The sequence below is a fragment of the Euprymna scolopes genome, chromosome 18, assembly GCF_053919585.1.
Source record: "Euprymna scolopes isolate OS-2025 chromosome 18, ASM5391958v1, whole genome shotgun sequence".
Lineage (NCBI taxonomy): Eukaryota > Metazoa > Mollusca > Cephalopoda > Sepiida > Sepiolidae > Euprymna > Euprymna scolopes.
This window is the reverse complement of record NC_136499.1, coordinates 31,919,867-31,934,878: the sequence shown is the minus strand read 5'-3', so window position 1 is coordinate 31,934,878 and position 15,012 is coordinate 31,919,867. Positions and strand designations below refer to the sequence as shown.

The window sequence follows — 15,012 nt, the reverse complement described above, 5'->3', positions numbered from 1 at the left end:
TAGGAGACTACTATCTGAGACATATATATATATACTGTTTTAACAAAAATCAAGACATCAAGGAATGGATTGATAGCAACAATTAGTGTATTTCATCATTAGTTACAATTGTTTCAAGACTATTCAGACAAATTAAAACATTATGTCGTTTGAAAATTCGTCAGACTTATTGAATAAAAGACTTTAACAATAAAACATTATCGAAACCATTTTCCTTATAAGGAAAAGAAAACGAGCGAAAATATTTTACCTATATCTCATCCTTGCAAAGTTTTTAAAGATTTATATATTTACTTATTTTCGTATCTCCATTTCAAAAAATTTTCAAACAAATTATCATACAACATTACCACTAATTACCTATGTCCACTTAATATGTTTTACTAATACTATTCATTGATTTCTTAAATTAAATTTCTTTATTTCTTTATTTAATTTAAATTATTTTTTTCTAATCCGTACTAATCAACTAAGTTATATTGTTGCAATTCTATGTTAGTTTCGTATCTGGAATTTTCTTTGTTTATTTACAAAACTATCGGCTACCCTATTTATGTGATTTAAAAAAAAAAAATGGTTTTTGTTTAAAACCTATTCAATAAGGAAAGAAAGTTTAACATTACTCTATACTTAGTTCATTCTCATTCTTCATTTAAAATTAAGGATCTCAATTTATTTTTAATTTTTTATTTTCTTTTGTTCCTTCCTTTTAAGATTTACGATTACCGGATATTTTAGATGTAGAAAGGGAGGTGACTCTATACATTAGAAATTTTAATAGGAACGAACAAAAGAAAATGAAAAATTAAAAATAATTGAGATCCTTGATATTTGTCCGAATAATCTTGGAACACTTCTAACTAACAATGAAATACACTATTTGTTGCTATCAATCCATTCCTTGATGTCTTGGTTTTTGTTAAAACAATATATGAATGCTCAATTATGAAATATGATAATTTTGTAGCTTACAGTTTAATTCATCTCTTTGGTTTAAAAATTATTGGTATATGAACGATTACTAAATTTTCAATTATATAAACCCAGTAAAATTCGGAATACTATAAAGAAGACTACATATATATATAAGCATTTCTCTTAACAAACACCCCGGATATCTTAGTATTAAGTGAGACTAACCTACACTCCTCCATCCCAACTAACTACTTTAAAATGCCTGGATATCTTCCACTCTGCCGTAAGGACTCTGACACACACATGCACGGACTTAGAGTTTACATTCGTAATACTCTTCCCTTGACTAAAGAAACAAACTTAGAATCGGATGATCAAGCCTTTATATGTTTTAGACTAAACATGCAACACAACATTAACTACTTTTATTTTCTCTACCGCTCTTCCTCGACCCAGGACTGCACCATAATAAACAAAGTCTCTGACGGCATAGACACATCACTCTCCCTCGATGCTAGTGCAGAAGTACATGTATTTGGTGACTTTAATGTCCACCACAAAAACTGGCTTGGATTCTCTACTTACACAGCTGCAGCGGGCAACACAACACATAACTTCTCTATATCTCACTCTCTATTACAAATGGTTACGTTTCCAACCCGTTTCCCTGACCAGCAAGAACAACACGCATTACTTTTAGATCTGTTTCTGACCACAGTTCCCGATGATTGTATAACAAATGCTGACAGCCCACTCGGGAATGCTGATCATGCAGTGATAATGGTCAAAATCGCCCTAAACTCTAGACCCAAAGCTGAAGAGCCAGTGCTCAAAACAACGAGATATTATAAAAAGGTCGACTGGGAAGCCATCAAAGATCTTATCAGAGATGTCCATGGGGAAATATTTTTTCTCTTCCTGCAGAACAGTGCGCAAATGAGACCACTGAATGGTTTAAAATGGCAATTGAAGCACATGTTCCCATGCGGAAATTTTATAGCAAGCCCCACTCTCCCCAATGGTTTACTTCTACTTGCGCAACTGCCATTGCTCAAAGGCAGCATGCATACTGCAGATTTAACTGACATAAGTCCAGTTCAAACAGACAGAAGTATATAGAAGCTAGAAGTAACATTAAGAAATAGCGACAGCTAAGAGAGAATTTACTGAAACCACTAAAAATACATATTGAAACACAAAAATTAGGAACTCGGGACTTCTGGAAAATCTACAACAGTGTAGTAAATAATGGGCAATCAACAATTCCCCCACTAACCAACAATCACAAGGTTGTTTGCTCAGCAACCGACAAGGCTAACATGCTTGCCAGTCGGTTTGCCTCAAACTCCACACTGGACCCTTCCAACCACTCCCTACCTGACTTTCCTTTGCGGACAGATGCCACACTAGACGATCTAAAAAATCACCCCTGCTCAGGTGCATGCTATCATAAAAAACCTTGACACCTCAAAAGCATGTGGACTCGATCTCATCCCAGCTGTGCGATTAAAAAAGTGTTCAGCCAAGTAGCTCCAGTTCTCTCCAAACTCTACAACAAATGCCTTAATGAAGCTTGCTTTCCGGGCTGTTGGAAAACTGCTTCTGTGGTACCAGTATTCAAGAATTCTGGCGAAAGAACTGACCCATCAAATTATCACCCCATTAGCCTCCTCCCACTTTTCGACAAAATATTTGAGACCATAATTAACCATGCTCTAGTCCGGCACCTTACAGATGCTTAACTTCTGACTGACAAACAATATGGATTTAGACAAGCCCGTTCCACAGCAGACATCGTCACTGTAATCTCTGAACATATATACCACTCACTGGACAAAGCGGGGGAGGGTAGAGCGATAGCTCTAGGTATATCTAAGGCTTTTGACAGGGTATGGCATGAAGGGCTTCTCAGGAAAATTAGATCATACGGTATCACTGGTAGAATACTTAACATAATTAAATCCTTCTTAGATAAGAGAAAAATCCAGGTTGTCCTCAACGGTCGTACATCTAAACAATATGATATAAATGTGGGAGTGCCTCAAGGGTCTATCCTTGGACCTCTATTATTCCTAATATTCATAAATGACTTCCAACAAAATTGCCTCTGAGATGGGTATATATTCTGATGACACCACTCTCTATAACAGGCACGACAGGAAAACAAACGAACATATATCTAAAGAAATGGCAAAAATACTAGAGGATGACCTCCAATCTGTAGTGGAATGGGGACAAAAATGGATGGTCACATTCAATACTGCCAAGACTAAACTGGTTTCCTTCAATAATTACAAGAAACCTTCTCTGCCACGAATAGCAATGGCCAGTGACTCTTTATCTGAGAATACATCTTTCAAACTGCTTGGCCTAATGTTCACAGGAAACATGAGTTGGAACAATTACATTGAAAGCATTGCCAGGGCCGCTGCAAAGAAGGTAGGCTCTCTCTACCGTGCTAGAAAACTACTGACACCTGAAAGTATCCTGTACCTCTATTCTCCCATGTATGGAGTATTGCTGTCACATTTGGGCTGGTGCATCTGCTACTAGTCTCTCGCTCCTAGACAAGGTCCAAAAGAGAGTTGCCAATCTGATAGCCCCCTGAACTGGCATCTAAGCTTCATCCTCTGTCCCATCGACGAAATGTTGCATCCCTCTGCCTGTTCTACAAATATTTTAATGGTGAATGCTCTGACGAACTGCAGACACTTGTGCCCCCCCGACGTAGACACTCTCGACAAACCCGACAGGAAGCTAAATCTCACCTCCACACAGTAGAAATTCCTAGATGTAAAAGATCTTTCTATTCCAGTAGTTTCTTCCCCAGAACTGCTAGACTCTGGAATTCCATTCCAGGTCCCTGCTTCCCCAACTGTACTGACATGCAGAAGTTCAAGTGTAATGTGAACCGACATCTTGCTGCCCAAATCCCAACATAGTAGTTGTTGCCCCTGATAGTAGCCCCCTGCACCAAAGTGGCAATGTGCCTTGTTTGGGGTGAAAATGTAATAAAAAAAATATATATATATATATATTAATTTCACTCCAAACAAGGGTCACTTTGTCGTGAGAGGCTACTATTTGGGATCAGATTTGCAGGAATACTATGTAGGGAGTTGAACACCAAGATGTCTGTTTACATTACACTTGAACTTCTGCATGCCAGTACAGTCAGGGAAGCAGGAACCCAGAAGGGAATTCTAAAGTCTAGCAGTTCTAGGGAAGAAACTATTAGAGTAGAAGGCTTTCTAGCATCTGGGAATCTACTGTGTAGAGGGAAGATTTTGCTGCTTGTCAGGTTTGTCGGGGTATTTATGTTAAGGGTACAAAAGATTGTAGTTTGTTAGAGCACCTACCCTAACCCTAACCCTAACCTACCATTAAAATATTTGTAAAGCAAGAAGCGGGATGCAACATTTCGTTAATGGAACAGAGATTGAAGCCTAGTTGACAGTTCAGAACTTATTAGGTTGACAATTCTCTTTTGACCCTATCCAGAAGCAAGAGACTAGTAGCAGATGCACCAGCCCAAATGTGACAAAATGCATTATTATGATTAGTTGCTTCAGTTTTGGAAAATAAGCATGCTATATATTCAGGTCGTTCGGAAAAATTTGTGAACAATCGACAGTCCCAGAAGTGTTTGGTGAAACTTGCCGTTGATGATGTAATTACTCCTATTTTTTGGGGAGGTGTCTATTAAGCAACTGTACTGAAGGTTTTATGATTCAAAATCTTAATATCATCAAATGTTTATTAATTTGTCTTGTAGGCATATATTTACAAATAATTTGCATGGATTGATGCCTGGTCAGAGTGGACCTGAGAGTAATGCGAACTAAGTGGTGATACAACACTCACCAAAGCTTGCAAATTAGAACCCTCAACATCAGATGTAGTTTACTGTCATCCCCAGAATCAAATTTGGACAGAGTTTGAGTAATTTGCAGTACTCAGAAGTGAAGTAGGCAGCAGAAATTACAATAAAAAAGAAAAAGAAAAGAAAACTTGAAATAAAAAATTAAGATTTGGAATTTTTGAGATGAGGATTGATTATTTGGATTACTATTTTCATCTTGAATGTTATTCTCACAAAATTTTGGATGATGTTGCAAATCACTTAAGACTTCTACCTGCCTGACAGAATGAGAGCATGCTACTCTCAAGGATTAAATAAAACATTCAGTTCAACATTCTTTATAGATTCCCTAGTTCGATAAAAAGATTCCAGAGTTCAACAAGATATCCTTGAAGAAGGTCAAAGGTTACATCAGCCAAAACACTGAGAATAACACTCAAGGTGAGAACAGTAGTCCAAATAATACAATTATTACAAGATAGAAAAATCAGGGAAAGATGGATTTTGAAGTAGTAGAATGGAGGTGGGGGTTGAACATCTTGCTTAAGAAAGAAAGAAAGAAAATTTGGTACGTGGGAAATAAAAGATAACTTTAAAATCACAACTATAAAGTTAACAATAAAAGAATTCTACTAGAATAATATTTTTTTAATGAACAAAAAAACTTAAAAATCAAAAAATAAATGAGAGAAAAAATACTGAAAGCAATAAATATAAAACACTAAGTGCAAAAAAAAAAAATTAATGAAGTCAAGAAATAAGTTTCTTACCTGTTTTGATCTTTTAATTTGTTTGCAGTTCTACTAGGAAGTGAAACAATTGCTCTAATGAGTTCTTGGTAGAAACTTTCTTCACGTTTCTTCTTGTCTACAACGCATTCTGCCCAAATGATATCAACAAGTCGGTGTTCGTTCAGAAATTGCTCCAATAACGAGACGCATTTATTTACTTGATAACCAAGGCTGGAAAAAAAAATGTTGATAAAAATTTATTTCGTATTGTTGTTACACTAAACTAATCTTCATTGTTTAACACTATTTTCATGTACCAGGCATCACCAGTACATGCTGAGGGTAAAGTGTGGTCAGGGCTGTTGACACTTGGCGAAACAAGTCTCATACGCCCAGAGAAATGATAGAATATTTTTTGTTGAGATATCATGGAGAAAAATCAATTTCTCAACAAAATAAAATAGACAGGTTGACATCAAAAGTCTAGCTGAGTGACCAAAAATATTGGCGGTAAGCCATGTGTCTTATGTCAAGAAAGAGACCATCTTGCAGGTGAGAACTAAAATAACTTAGATGATGAAAGAGAGAGAGAGAGAGAGAAACCGAGTTCAGAAGGGAAGGAAAGAGGAAAGGAGAAAAACAGATTTCTTTAGCACAGAAGAAAAGAGAAGGGAAAAACAAATAAAAGAAGTAGTATCTCCAAATGACAGAGGAGGAAATGCTAATCTCAGAATGATGGAGATCAGAATAAGGATTTGTCCAAAAAAGAACATTGTTTTTAGCAGATAAGAAGAACTTGTCTACTAGCCTCGAACATGGCAGATCATTTTTTGAGCTAACTGCCCAGGACTGAAATTTCTGAAAGAACTAAGTGGAAAAGCCTTTTCATCCTCCTCTGATCGAAAAGCTACTCGAAAGAATTCAAGTTGAAAATCCCACATCTTGAAACAGTTTATGTTGATTGAGTCCAGAAGGATCCAAGTAGTTTTCCTTTCACAATTATATGTAAAATTATCTTATGCAATAATTATTTCCATTTATAAGAAAGTGGTCTCCAAAGTTATTATTGATTATTGTCTGCTTTGATCTTTGGAAGATAATCCAGTTAATTTCCAGATCTATCTTAAAACTTGATACCCGAAATGCAGCTGCAAGAAGCCCATATCTGCTGATCAGTGCACCTGTAAAGGAAGAGCTCAACCACAATGACTAATAACGAATGGCCAGCGAGTTAAAGATCCTGCCACACAGAATTAGAGTGTGCGCATTTTGTGTGCTCTAAGTATCTAAGTAGAGCGTAAGACAGGGAGATAGAAAAAGAAAGGGATCAATATCACCACCTATCAGTTTAAACATGGAACTCTGGAAATAAGGGGCAATGACCTTATATGTCTCAAACTTGAGCGTGTTGTAGATTGTGTTCATGTGTGTGCTGTGTGTGAGCGAGGCTGAATATAGTAGTTGACAAGTGTCCCTATAAATATTATATATTTATTTGGCCTAGGAATTCATTTTCCTGCTGTAATTTTTTAGATTCTAAATATTTGGTTCTTATTTAGAATTACACTTAATTAGAAAAAAAAAAAAAAGAGAAATATATATATATATATATATACTCGTCATGAAAGGGAGATGTCATATTCCAAAACTTATGTAAATTGATCAAGTAGTTTTGTTTTTAATTAAGTAAATCAAATTTTATGAAAAAGCAAAGAGACAGAGAGCAGCCATAGATAAAAATTTTGCCGAAATTCAAGGACGATAATTCAATTCGACTACAGAGATTTTGTGTGTATTCAAAATAATTAAAACTTTTTAATCGCTAAAATCCGTAAAATTTAATTTTCTTAATTAGAAAAAGAGAATAATTAATCACTATACATGATTTTTGGTATACGACATCTTCGTTCCTTTATGAGTATGTACACTATAAAGATTTTTCTGTATTTTTGTTTTTTTTAATCAAGTGTAATTGTAAATAAACACACATATTTTAACTATCCAGAAACTATAACCTAAAGGACAAGAGCTTTTTATATTTGCTTTTTATTTTTTACTAATGAGTCACAACATATAAAGGACAAAAGCTATTAAAGAATAATGATTAATGAGATGAATGGATTGTCAGTTGAATGATGAAGAATACTATGAGAAATTTGAAAACGATGAATGGCTTGAACAAAATTAGATTACTGATGAAGTTTGTTTATACAAAGTATTTGTTGACGTTATATTTGAATACAATCATGTTGTAGTCTGCACTGAAGCAGACTGGTGATAATTTATTTCACGGGAAGTTCTTGGAAACAAAGTCTATTCATGCAAAATTTCATTTGATAATAGGCATACAGATATAGAAAGAAAACTACATTGCAGTTGTGGTAAGGAGATGAGTTCTTGTTGTGAATGTTTTATAAGGAGGCAAAAGAAATTGGAGCTCAGCTGACTAGCTTCCATGAAAGTCGCATGTTAAGAATGAATTTAATAATTTTTTTTTTTTTCCAATTATTAAGTGAATCAACTTGATGTTTTTGAGGGGTGATTTTTTTTTTTTTTTTTTTTTTTAAATCTTAACCAACTGGTGAATTTCTGTTTGAATGTGTTGCTATTTGCGTATTTTTGCCATGAGACTGTTTTGGAGGAGAATGCGATTTGTTCTTCGAGAGACCAAATAACTACTGTCCCTCTTTACTTGCTTCCCACGAGAGCAGAGTTAGACACAAGGCTGATTTTTAAAAAGGGGCTATCTGAATTGAGATAAAAATAAAAATTGCCTCGGTCTAGAAAGATTTCTACTGACCGAGTGCAGAAATGATGAATAGAAGCTATTTGGCTAAAAAAAAAATTAAAAAACAAAAAAATAAAGTAAATAAATAAGAGCTCTCATCACAAATTAATTTTCATTTTGTAGTTGTATGCTGTTGCCTGCCTTTTACATTTTTTTCGCAGTTTTCAAATCTTAAATTGCTTTGGCCATTTCTGGTTTGTTCTATAAATTGCAATTGAAACATTTGGGCCGATATGTATCACTAGTTACAACAAAAATAAATAAATTGTTCAGTTTTTTGTCTTATGTTCTTTTTTGCATGTTGTGAGTCAGACATTTTGTTTAAGACTGTTTAACTTTTGGGGAAGGCCCCCGTGTGTATGTGTGTGTGTGGAGAGAGAGGTCAATGCAAAAAGCAATAACTTTTTTTTCCTAAACAACTCCAATAAGTTTCAACAAAAAAAAAAATGAAGAGAAAAATATTGAATGTACATGCTGAGAGGGAAGGAGACAGGAATTTATTCTTTGACGAAAGAAAAGTCATCTAATTTCCCTACTCCCTTCATAAATCGTTTGAAGTCTTCACTTTTACTGCAAAATTAACAGTTTCAATTTTCAGAAAGAACTGTCATAAGAGGGGAAAGAAAGTGAAAGCAAGACAAGACGGAAAGATGAGGAAGAAGAAAAATGGAAAAAGAGAAAGATAAAGCAAGAGAAAGAGGAAGAAAAAGAAATAAAATCCAACCAAATAGCAACAAACAAACAAAATAAAAAATAATACAAAGTAAGGTTCTAGCGATTTGAGAGAAATGAATTTTTTCTCCATAAAAAAAAAAAAAAGGATTTTAACAAAAAGTGGAGAACTTACATCCATGGAAGGTTCCAGTGAATTAAGCAGCATTCTGCTCTTTCTGGATTAAAAAAAAAAGTAGAACTCTGTTTAAACGCAGAGAACTTACCTTAAAGACACTTAAGGAAAGGGAGGGGGTAAATAAGAGTTACTTGTAAGGAATAGGTGTACAGACTTCAGTATTTACCCAATGCGTTTTGGGTACTTGTGCACTAGTGTGAAAGCACAACTTCTTCAGTTTTGAATTGGGATATTTGGAGAGTGCATAGCAGGAGCAGACAAGTGTATATCAAGGACAGAAAACTATTTTGTGTTTATGATTTTCTTATATTTATTTTAATTCAATAAATGTGTAACAAAAAGTTCTCAACAACAACAACAACAAAAAACACGCATTTGAAAATTTCAGAATTTCTGCTTTGTTACAAAAAAAAAAAATCTCTAATTTGTGTTTTAAAAAACTGTATTTTGTGTTATTATAATTTTCTTGAATCTATTTAAAAAAAAACAAAAAAAAAACAAGCATTTACAGTTGTGATATTTTCGATTCGGTTCTGAAATTGAATTTGTCTTCCCCTACTATGCACTCTCCAAATGTCCCAGCTGAAAACTAAAAAAGTTGTACCTTCGCACTAGTGCACAGTTTTAAGTATTGGCGGAGAAATCAGAGTCAGTTTTGAAATGGCCAAACCAATTTACAATTCCTAAGTCACATTATATTCCTTTCTTTTGAGGAATTGTTGGTTCTTGTTCAGAATTCCCACTATATTAAAAAGAAAAATAAAGAAAAATCTACATGATGTATGTAATCTATGATGAAGGGAAAAGTATCATATTCCAAAAATCGCATAAATTGATCAAATAGTTTTCTTTTTAAATAATGTATTTTTTTTTTTTACTTTAAATGTAACTGAACATTCACATTCAATGTCTTTTACATGTTTTTAGGTATGCTGAATATGAATATCACATTTAAATTTGAAGCAGACAGATAATTTTCTAGATATTAAAACCTTTATTATCCAACATAACCTTTGTCATGCCCAATGGTGCATGGATGTGTATTAATAGATAATGATCAATTACAATTAAGGAGCTGACATGGCATATGTTTTATTGATAAATGTGCATGCGTATTTTTACATATAAAAAACAGATTGACATTCCGGGAATCCAGAACAAAAGAGTAGGCAATATCATTACATCCTCCTTTCTCTGAAACAAAGATCATAATACTAGGTCTTTAAATAATGTTTAACAATTCAATTTTGTAACTCTTTGGTTTGTTCAGTAGTTCCTTTTGTAGTTCAGGTATGGGCGTGCTGGCAATTAATAACTCCACAAGGCGTTTGTTTACTTTGTAAGCAATCGACATCTGTTAACAAAAATGTCGATTATTTCAGTTGATTTTAGTTGATATTTGCTGAATTCCAGTCTACAGATGCGATGGTTGGTTGGCGGTTAAAGATGCTCAATGAAGGCAGTGAATATTATTTATGGGTCGTTGCAGTTGTTGTCTGTCATCGACCAACTGTTGTATCGGCATAGACCTTCTTTGCCAACTGCGAGGAGAATTAGTGGCACCTTATTTCTGTGTTTTGTTGCTTTGACAGTGAAGTAAAGCTCCATACGTTGTTGAAATAGTTTGAACAGTTCGGCAATGTTTGGCGAGCCCCAGTCAAGACTAGGTACTTGTATCGACACTGTAGCCATGATATCTGCTGGTTAGTAGCGATTATGTTATGAACATCACGCGAGCAAGCGAGAATTTGTGTAGCGTGGAAGGTTAAGAAAAAATGAACTGCTGCTTGTACTCACTATTTTATTTGTGTATCGTGATGTCGTAGGGTTGTTTATTGTATTATTTAGTCATGCTGCCATTATGTCGTGCTCAGTGGTACATGGATGTATATTAATAGATAATGATAACACAGACACATGTGTTAATTACAATTGAGGAGATGTAATGGCGTATGTTTTATTGATAATGTGCATGTGTGTTTGTACATATAAAAACAGATTGATGTTCCGGGAATCTGGAACGAAAGAGTAGGCAACATCATTACATTTATGCTTTTACTCTACTATAATTAAATAACCTGCATGTTATTTCTTCTGCCCTTCACATCAACAATTTCTTAGTTAAGTTTGACACTGTTGTCCAAACTTCCAAACTACATAACGCACCTTCTCTCAACTGCAAAAGCACTTCTGCTGATTGAACTTACTTCTTTAAAATCCAACTTCAAAATGAACATGCTCTCTGAAAACTCAACCCTCTTTTATCTCCAACCAGGAGCATCTCATCTGCATATCAGGGGGAAACATTGCAGGCATATAAAGAGATAAGGCAGCCATTTTTGTTTCTTCTTCATTCATTTTGTTCCATGACTAACCCGTTGAATTATGCACACGTGCTAGTTAGGTAAATCACGTGTTTCCCTACATGCGGTCATGTTTTTCCCAACTCAATAAGTACTAATGCGCATACATGTTACAAAACATCCTCCTCCTCGGCATGTTAAGTATGGCAACAGCCACTGAAATTCATTAAGTAATGTGAGAAATTCTACAATTATAAACAGGCCTCTCATTTGGCTGATTGACCACCCACTGTCTGTGTTTAGACCAATCAGATTGGTCGAGATTTTAACTGCCAAGCGATGGACTTGGTTGGCTTTTGAATGCCTTTTCTTTTTTCAGGCAGTTCCAGACAAGAAACATGGAACTCAACTCTCTTTGGATATGGGGCATTTGCGCACTTCTACTCTTCGTCTCCTTGAGACTTTATTTTAAAGCCTAAATGATTAGGCTAAGTTATATATGTCTTCCAGAGACTTTTTAAGGTCAGAATTATTGGTCTGTCATTAGTGACTTTTATTTCAAATGAACATTCCTTATGAACTTCTGTGATGTTGACTCTAGTCGAGAATTGAATCTTTCATCAGAAGGCATCATACCAACCCCTTCAAACAGTTGCAATTAATCCGATCTTCGAACAGTGTTGAACCCGGATTTCAGTTCCTGCTGAAGATAAAGGACTATTACCTTTTGAGGTGTTACCAGCTCTATTCAGAGGCAAAATAGGCATTTCCTTTTTTGCAACGAAGAACGAATAAAATTTGTGTCAAATTTTAGAAGTATGCTTTGTTGTAATTTTTGTTCATTTTTTGCCACTGTCTTGGAGCTAAAACAGGTGAGAAGAAATTTCTCACATTAGAAAAAAAAATGTCTTAATAGCCAGAAAACCACTTGTCTGTCGCACATATGAATGTGATATTCGTTTTCAGCAGATCCGAAAACTTGTGAAAGTCGTCAATTTAAAGCGTATTAGGTTGCAGTTAAAATAAAAGTTTACCTTAAATAAGAAAATCAAATTTTATGAGTAACCAAAGAATGTCTGTTTTGTGTACCATTTTGAAAACAAGCTTAAGTACAAAACAAAGGGAAATAACTCAACGATAATTCAAACTTGTGAAACTTTTGTTGTATTGTCTATGAATTCCTATTAATCGCTTAAAAAGGATTTTTTTATATAAAAATAAAACTACTTGATCAGTTTACGTAATAAGTTAGGAATAGGATGATTTTTTTTTCCGTTTGGTCACGGGTAATGTACGTCATAGAGATTTTTCTTTATTTTGTTTTTAATATAGGGGGCATTCTGTACAAAGGCCTTTTTGTTTAAAAGGTGCTAATTTTATTTTAACTGTAACATGTGTAGTGGCATTATTGGCTCTTTTATGTATTTTGGTGACTTTCAAATCGTAAACTGCTTTAGCCATTTCCGTGGAATGATTCGGGATTCTCCATCGATATTTGGGACTGACTAAGTAATCAAATACTCTGAATGCTCATCCCTTACAAGTACCAGTTTGTTCACGAGATACAGAGGAGTGGGGGTAAAATAAACTTACCTCGAAGTCGTAATACGTCGTAAAAGCGTCAAAAACGATTCTGCATGGTTTGCGTGGAGAAATATTGACAATAGGGAAATCTGGAGTTTGTTTTTGTTCAGCTTATCGACCCAATCAAGGGTCAATTTACTCAATAATAAATCAGCAAACCGAGAATAATGGTTGTTTAGGAAAGACTCCCTGGCCAGTCGCTGATCCACGGTAGTGGGGAAATGTTGGAACACAAGTGCCCACCCGCCTTCCGAGGATGAGGGATGTCTCGTGTTATCCCGAAACTTATTTTCTTTATCCGAAGATGATCTCGTCAAAATGACAACGCTGTCAAGGGCCGAGTGTATGAGAGTCGGACTGTCTCCATCAAAAGACTGATAGACTTCCTTCAAAAAAGTTCGTACTTTCGTATCCACATTTACGTTGTCCACATCCATAGGTGACATCATGAATGTTTTCCGCTCGAGGATTCAAAATTGCATCCGTACGGGAGGAAAGGGAGCTAAATCAGGATTTCTTTTAGCAATCAAAACTCTGAAGACAGACAAATGAACTCACGTGTTAACTGTTGATACTCATGCGATTATTTACGATATTCAAAGAGTGCCGCAATCGAATCTATTGTTATAAATAAATATAATACAAATATGTGGGATATAAAGATATGTAACTCAATTATTTATTGTTTCATAAAACAATATGGCGATTTAGAAACATAAGCGAGTACAAGCGCGACCGTACCGGTGTCAAGTGAAAACCTAGCCTCAATGAGAAAATGTTCCGATTACCAAATCGAACTTCCTGTTTTGGTTTAAAAAAATAAAAAATAAGCAAATTGTCAGAGAGGAAAATATGTGAAACTTTTACACAAGTTTTTTTATTTATTATTATTATTATTTTTTTTTTTTTAATATATTTTTTACAGATTTATTTTAAACTAAAACAGGAAGTCAGGTTTGGTAATCGAAACATTTTCACAGCGATGCTAGCTTTTCACGTGGCACCGGTACAGTCGCACTTGCGTCGCCTATGTATCGTAATCGTCAATAATATTAACGTCTGCGTTGTATATTTTTTATGTACAAATTAGATTGAGTGTCGTAAAATAATGTAGACACTAAAACATCATTTACGGCAAATAATATCGATCAACTCGCATGCCTATCTGTAGCGTTGTAAATAAATGAAGACGTAAACAAAACAACCTCTTTCCAATGCTTTATTGAACAAAATTCACATCAACTAAAGCAAGTCTTTTCGCGTGCAAAATCATGTGGCAAGAAACTGAATTTGCATATCTAATATTTTATTTATTTATTTTAATTTTTTTTAAGCAGTAAGAACAAAACAATTTGCATTAGCGTTTCCTTTAAATAAAAATACAACAATCTCTCCAACTTGTAAAAGCGATTGTTAGGGACTGCCAAAATTCACCACAGAATTACCCCCCCCCCATATGTAACACGATGTAACGTAACTTTATTATAAATTAATATTATCAGTATAACTTTTGTACAATTTAAAAGAAGAGTAAAATAAACCAGTAAAAATTTTTTTTAAATTTTGCCCTTGTACAGTTTAGTCAAGACATTAAAAAATTAAAATATCGAAAAAAGTTTAAATTGTATGTATCCGTTATGGAACGAGTCGAAGTTCTCCAAAAAAATTTTTTCACTTAATTTCATCAAGTATTTTTTTTTTTGTTTTTTGTTGTTTTTTTTACAGCGGAAAAACACGTTTTTATAAGAGCGCGTTGAAGGCAGCCATCTGGGATTTAAAAAAAAAAAAAAAATTTGTTTGAATTTTAGAAATGCCAAAGGGAGATTACTCCATTTAAAGCGCTGACACCCCTTCCCATCTTTAATACTAGCTTTTCTTCCTAAAAATCGAGCATTTTGCTCGGTATCATAACAAATTGTTTTTTCGCTGTAAAAAAAAAAAAAAAAAAAAAAAAAAAAAACTTGATGAAATTAAGTGAA

At 34.4% G+C, this 15,012-nt stretch overlaps 1 protein-coding gene across 1 annotated transcript in view; it reads right to left on the bottom strand.

Moving 5' to 3' along the window:
* The window catches only part of LOC145297568 (telomere length regulation protein TEL2 homolog), a 79,839-nt gene extending 66,054 nt beyond the window's left edge, over positions 1-13,785 (bottom strand). Inside the window, exons 1-2 of the mRNA XM_080143583.1 lie at positions 13,043-13,785; positions 5,548-5,739 (exon numbers count right to left, since the gene is read on the bottom strand). Of these exons, the coding sequence (XP_079999709.1) occupies positions 5,548-5,739; positions 13,043-13,482 (632 nt within the window). The 5' untranslated portion in view covers positions 13,483-13,785. The remainder of the gene's footprint in view (positions 1-5,547; positions 5,740-13,042) is intronic.
* Positions 13,786-15,012: the final 1,227 nt, after the last annotated feature.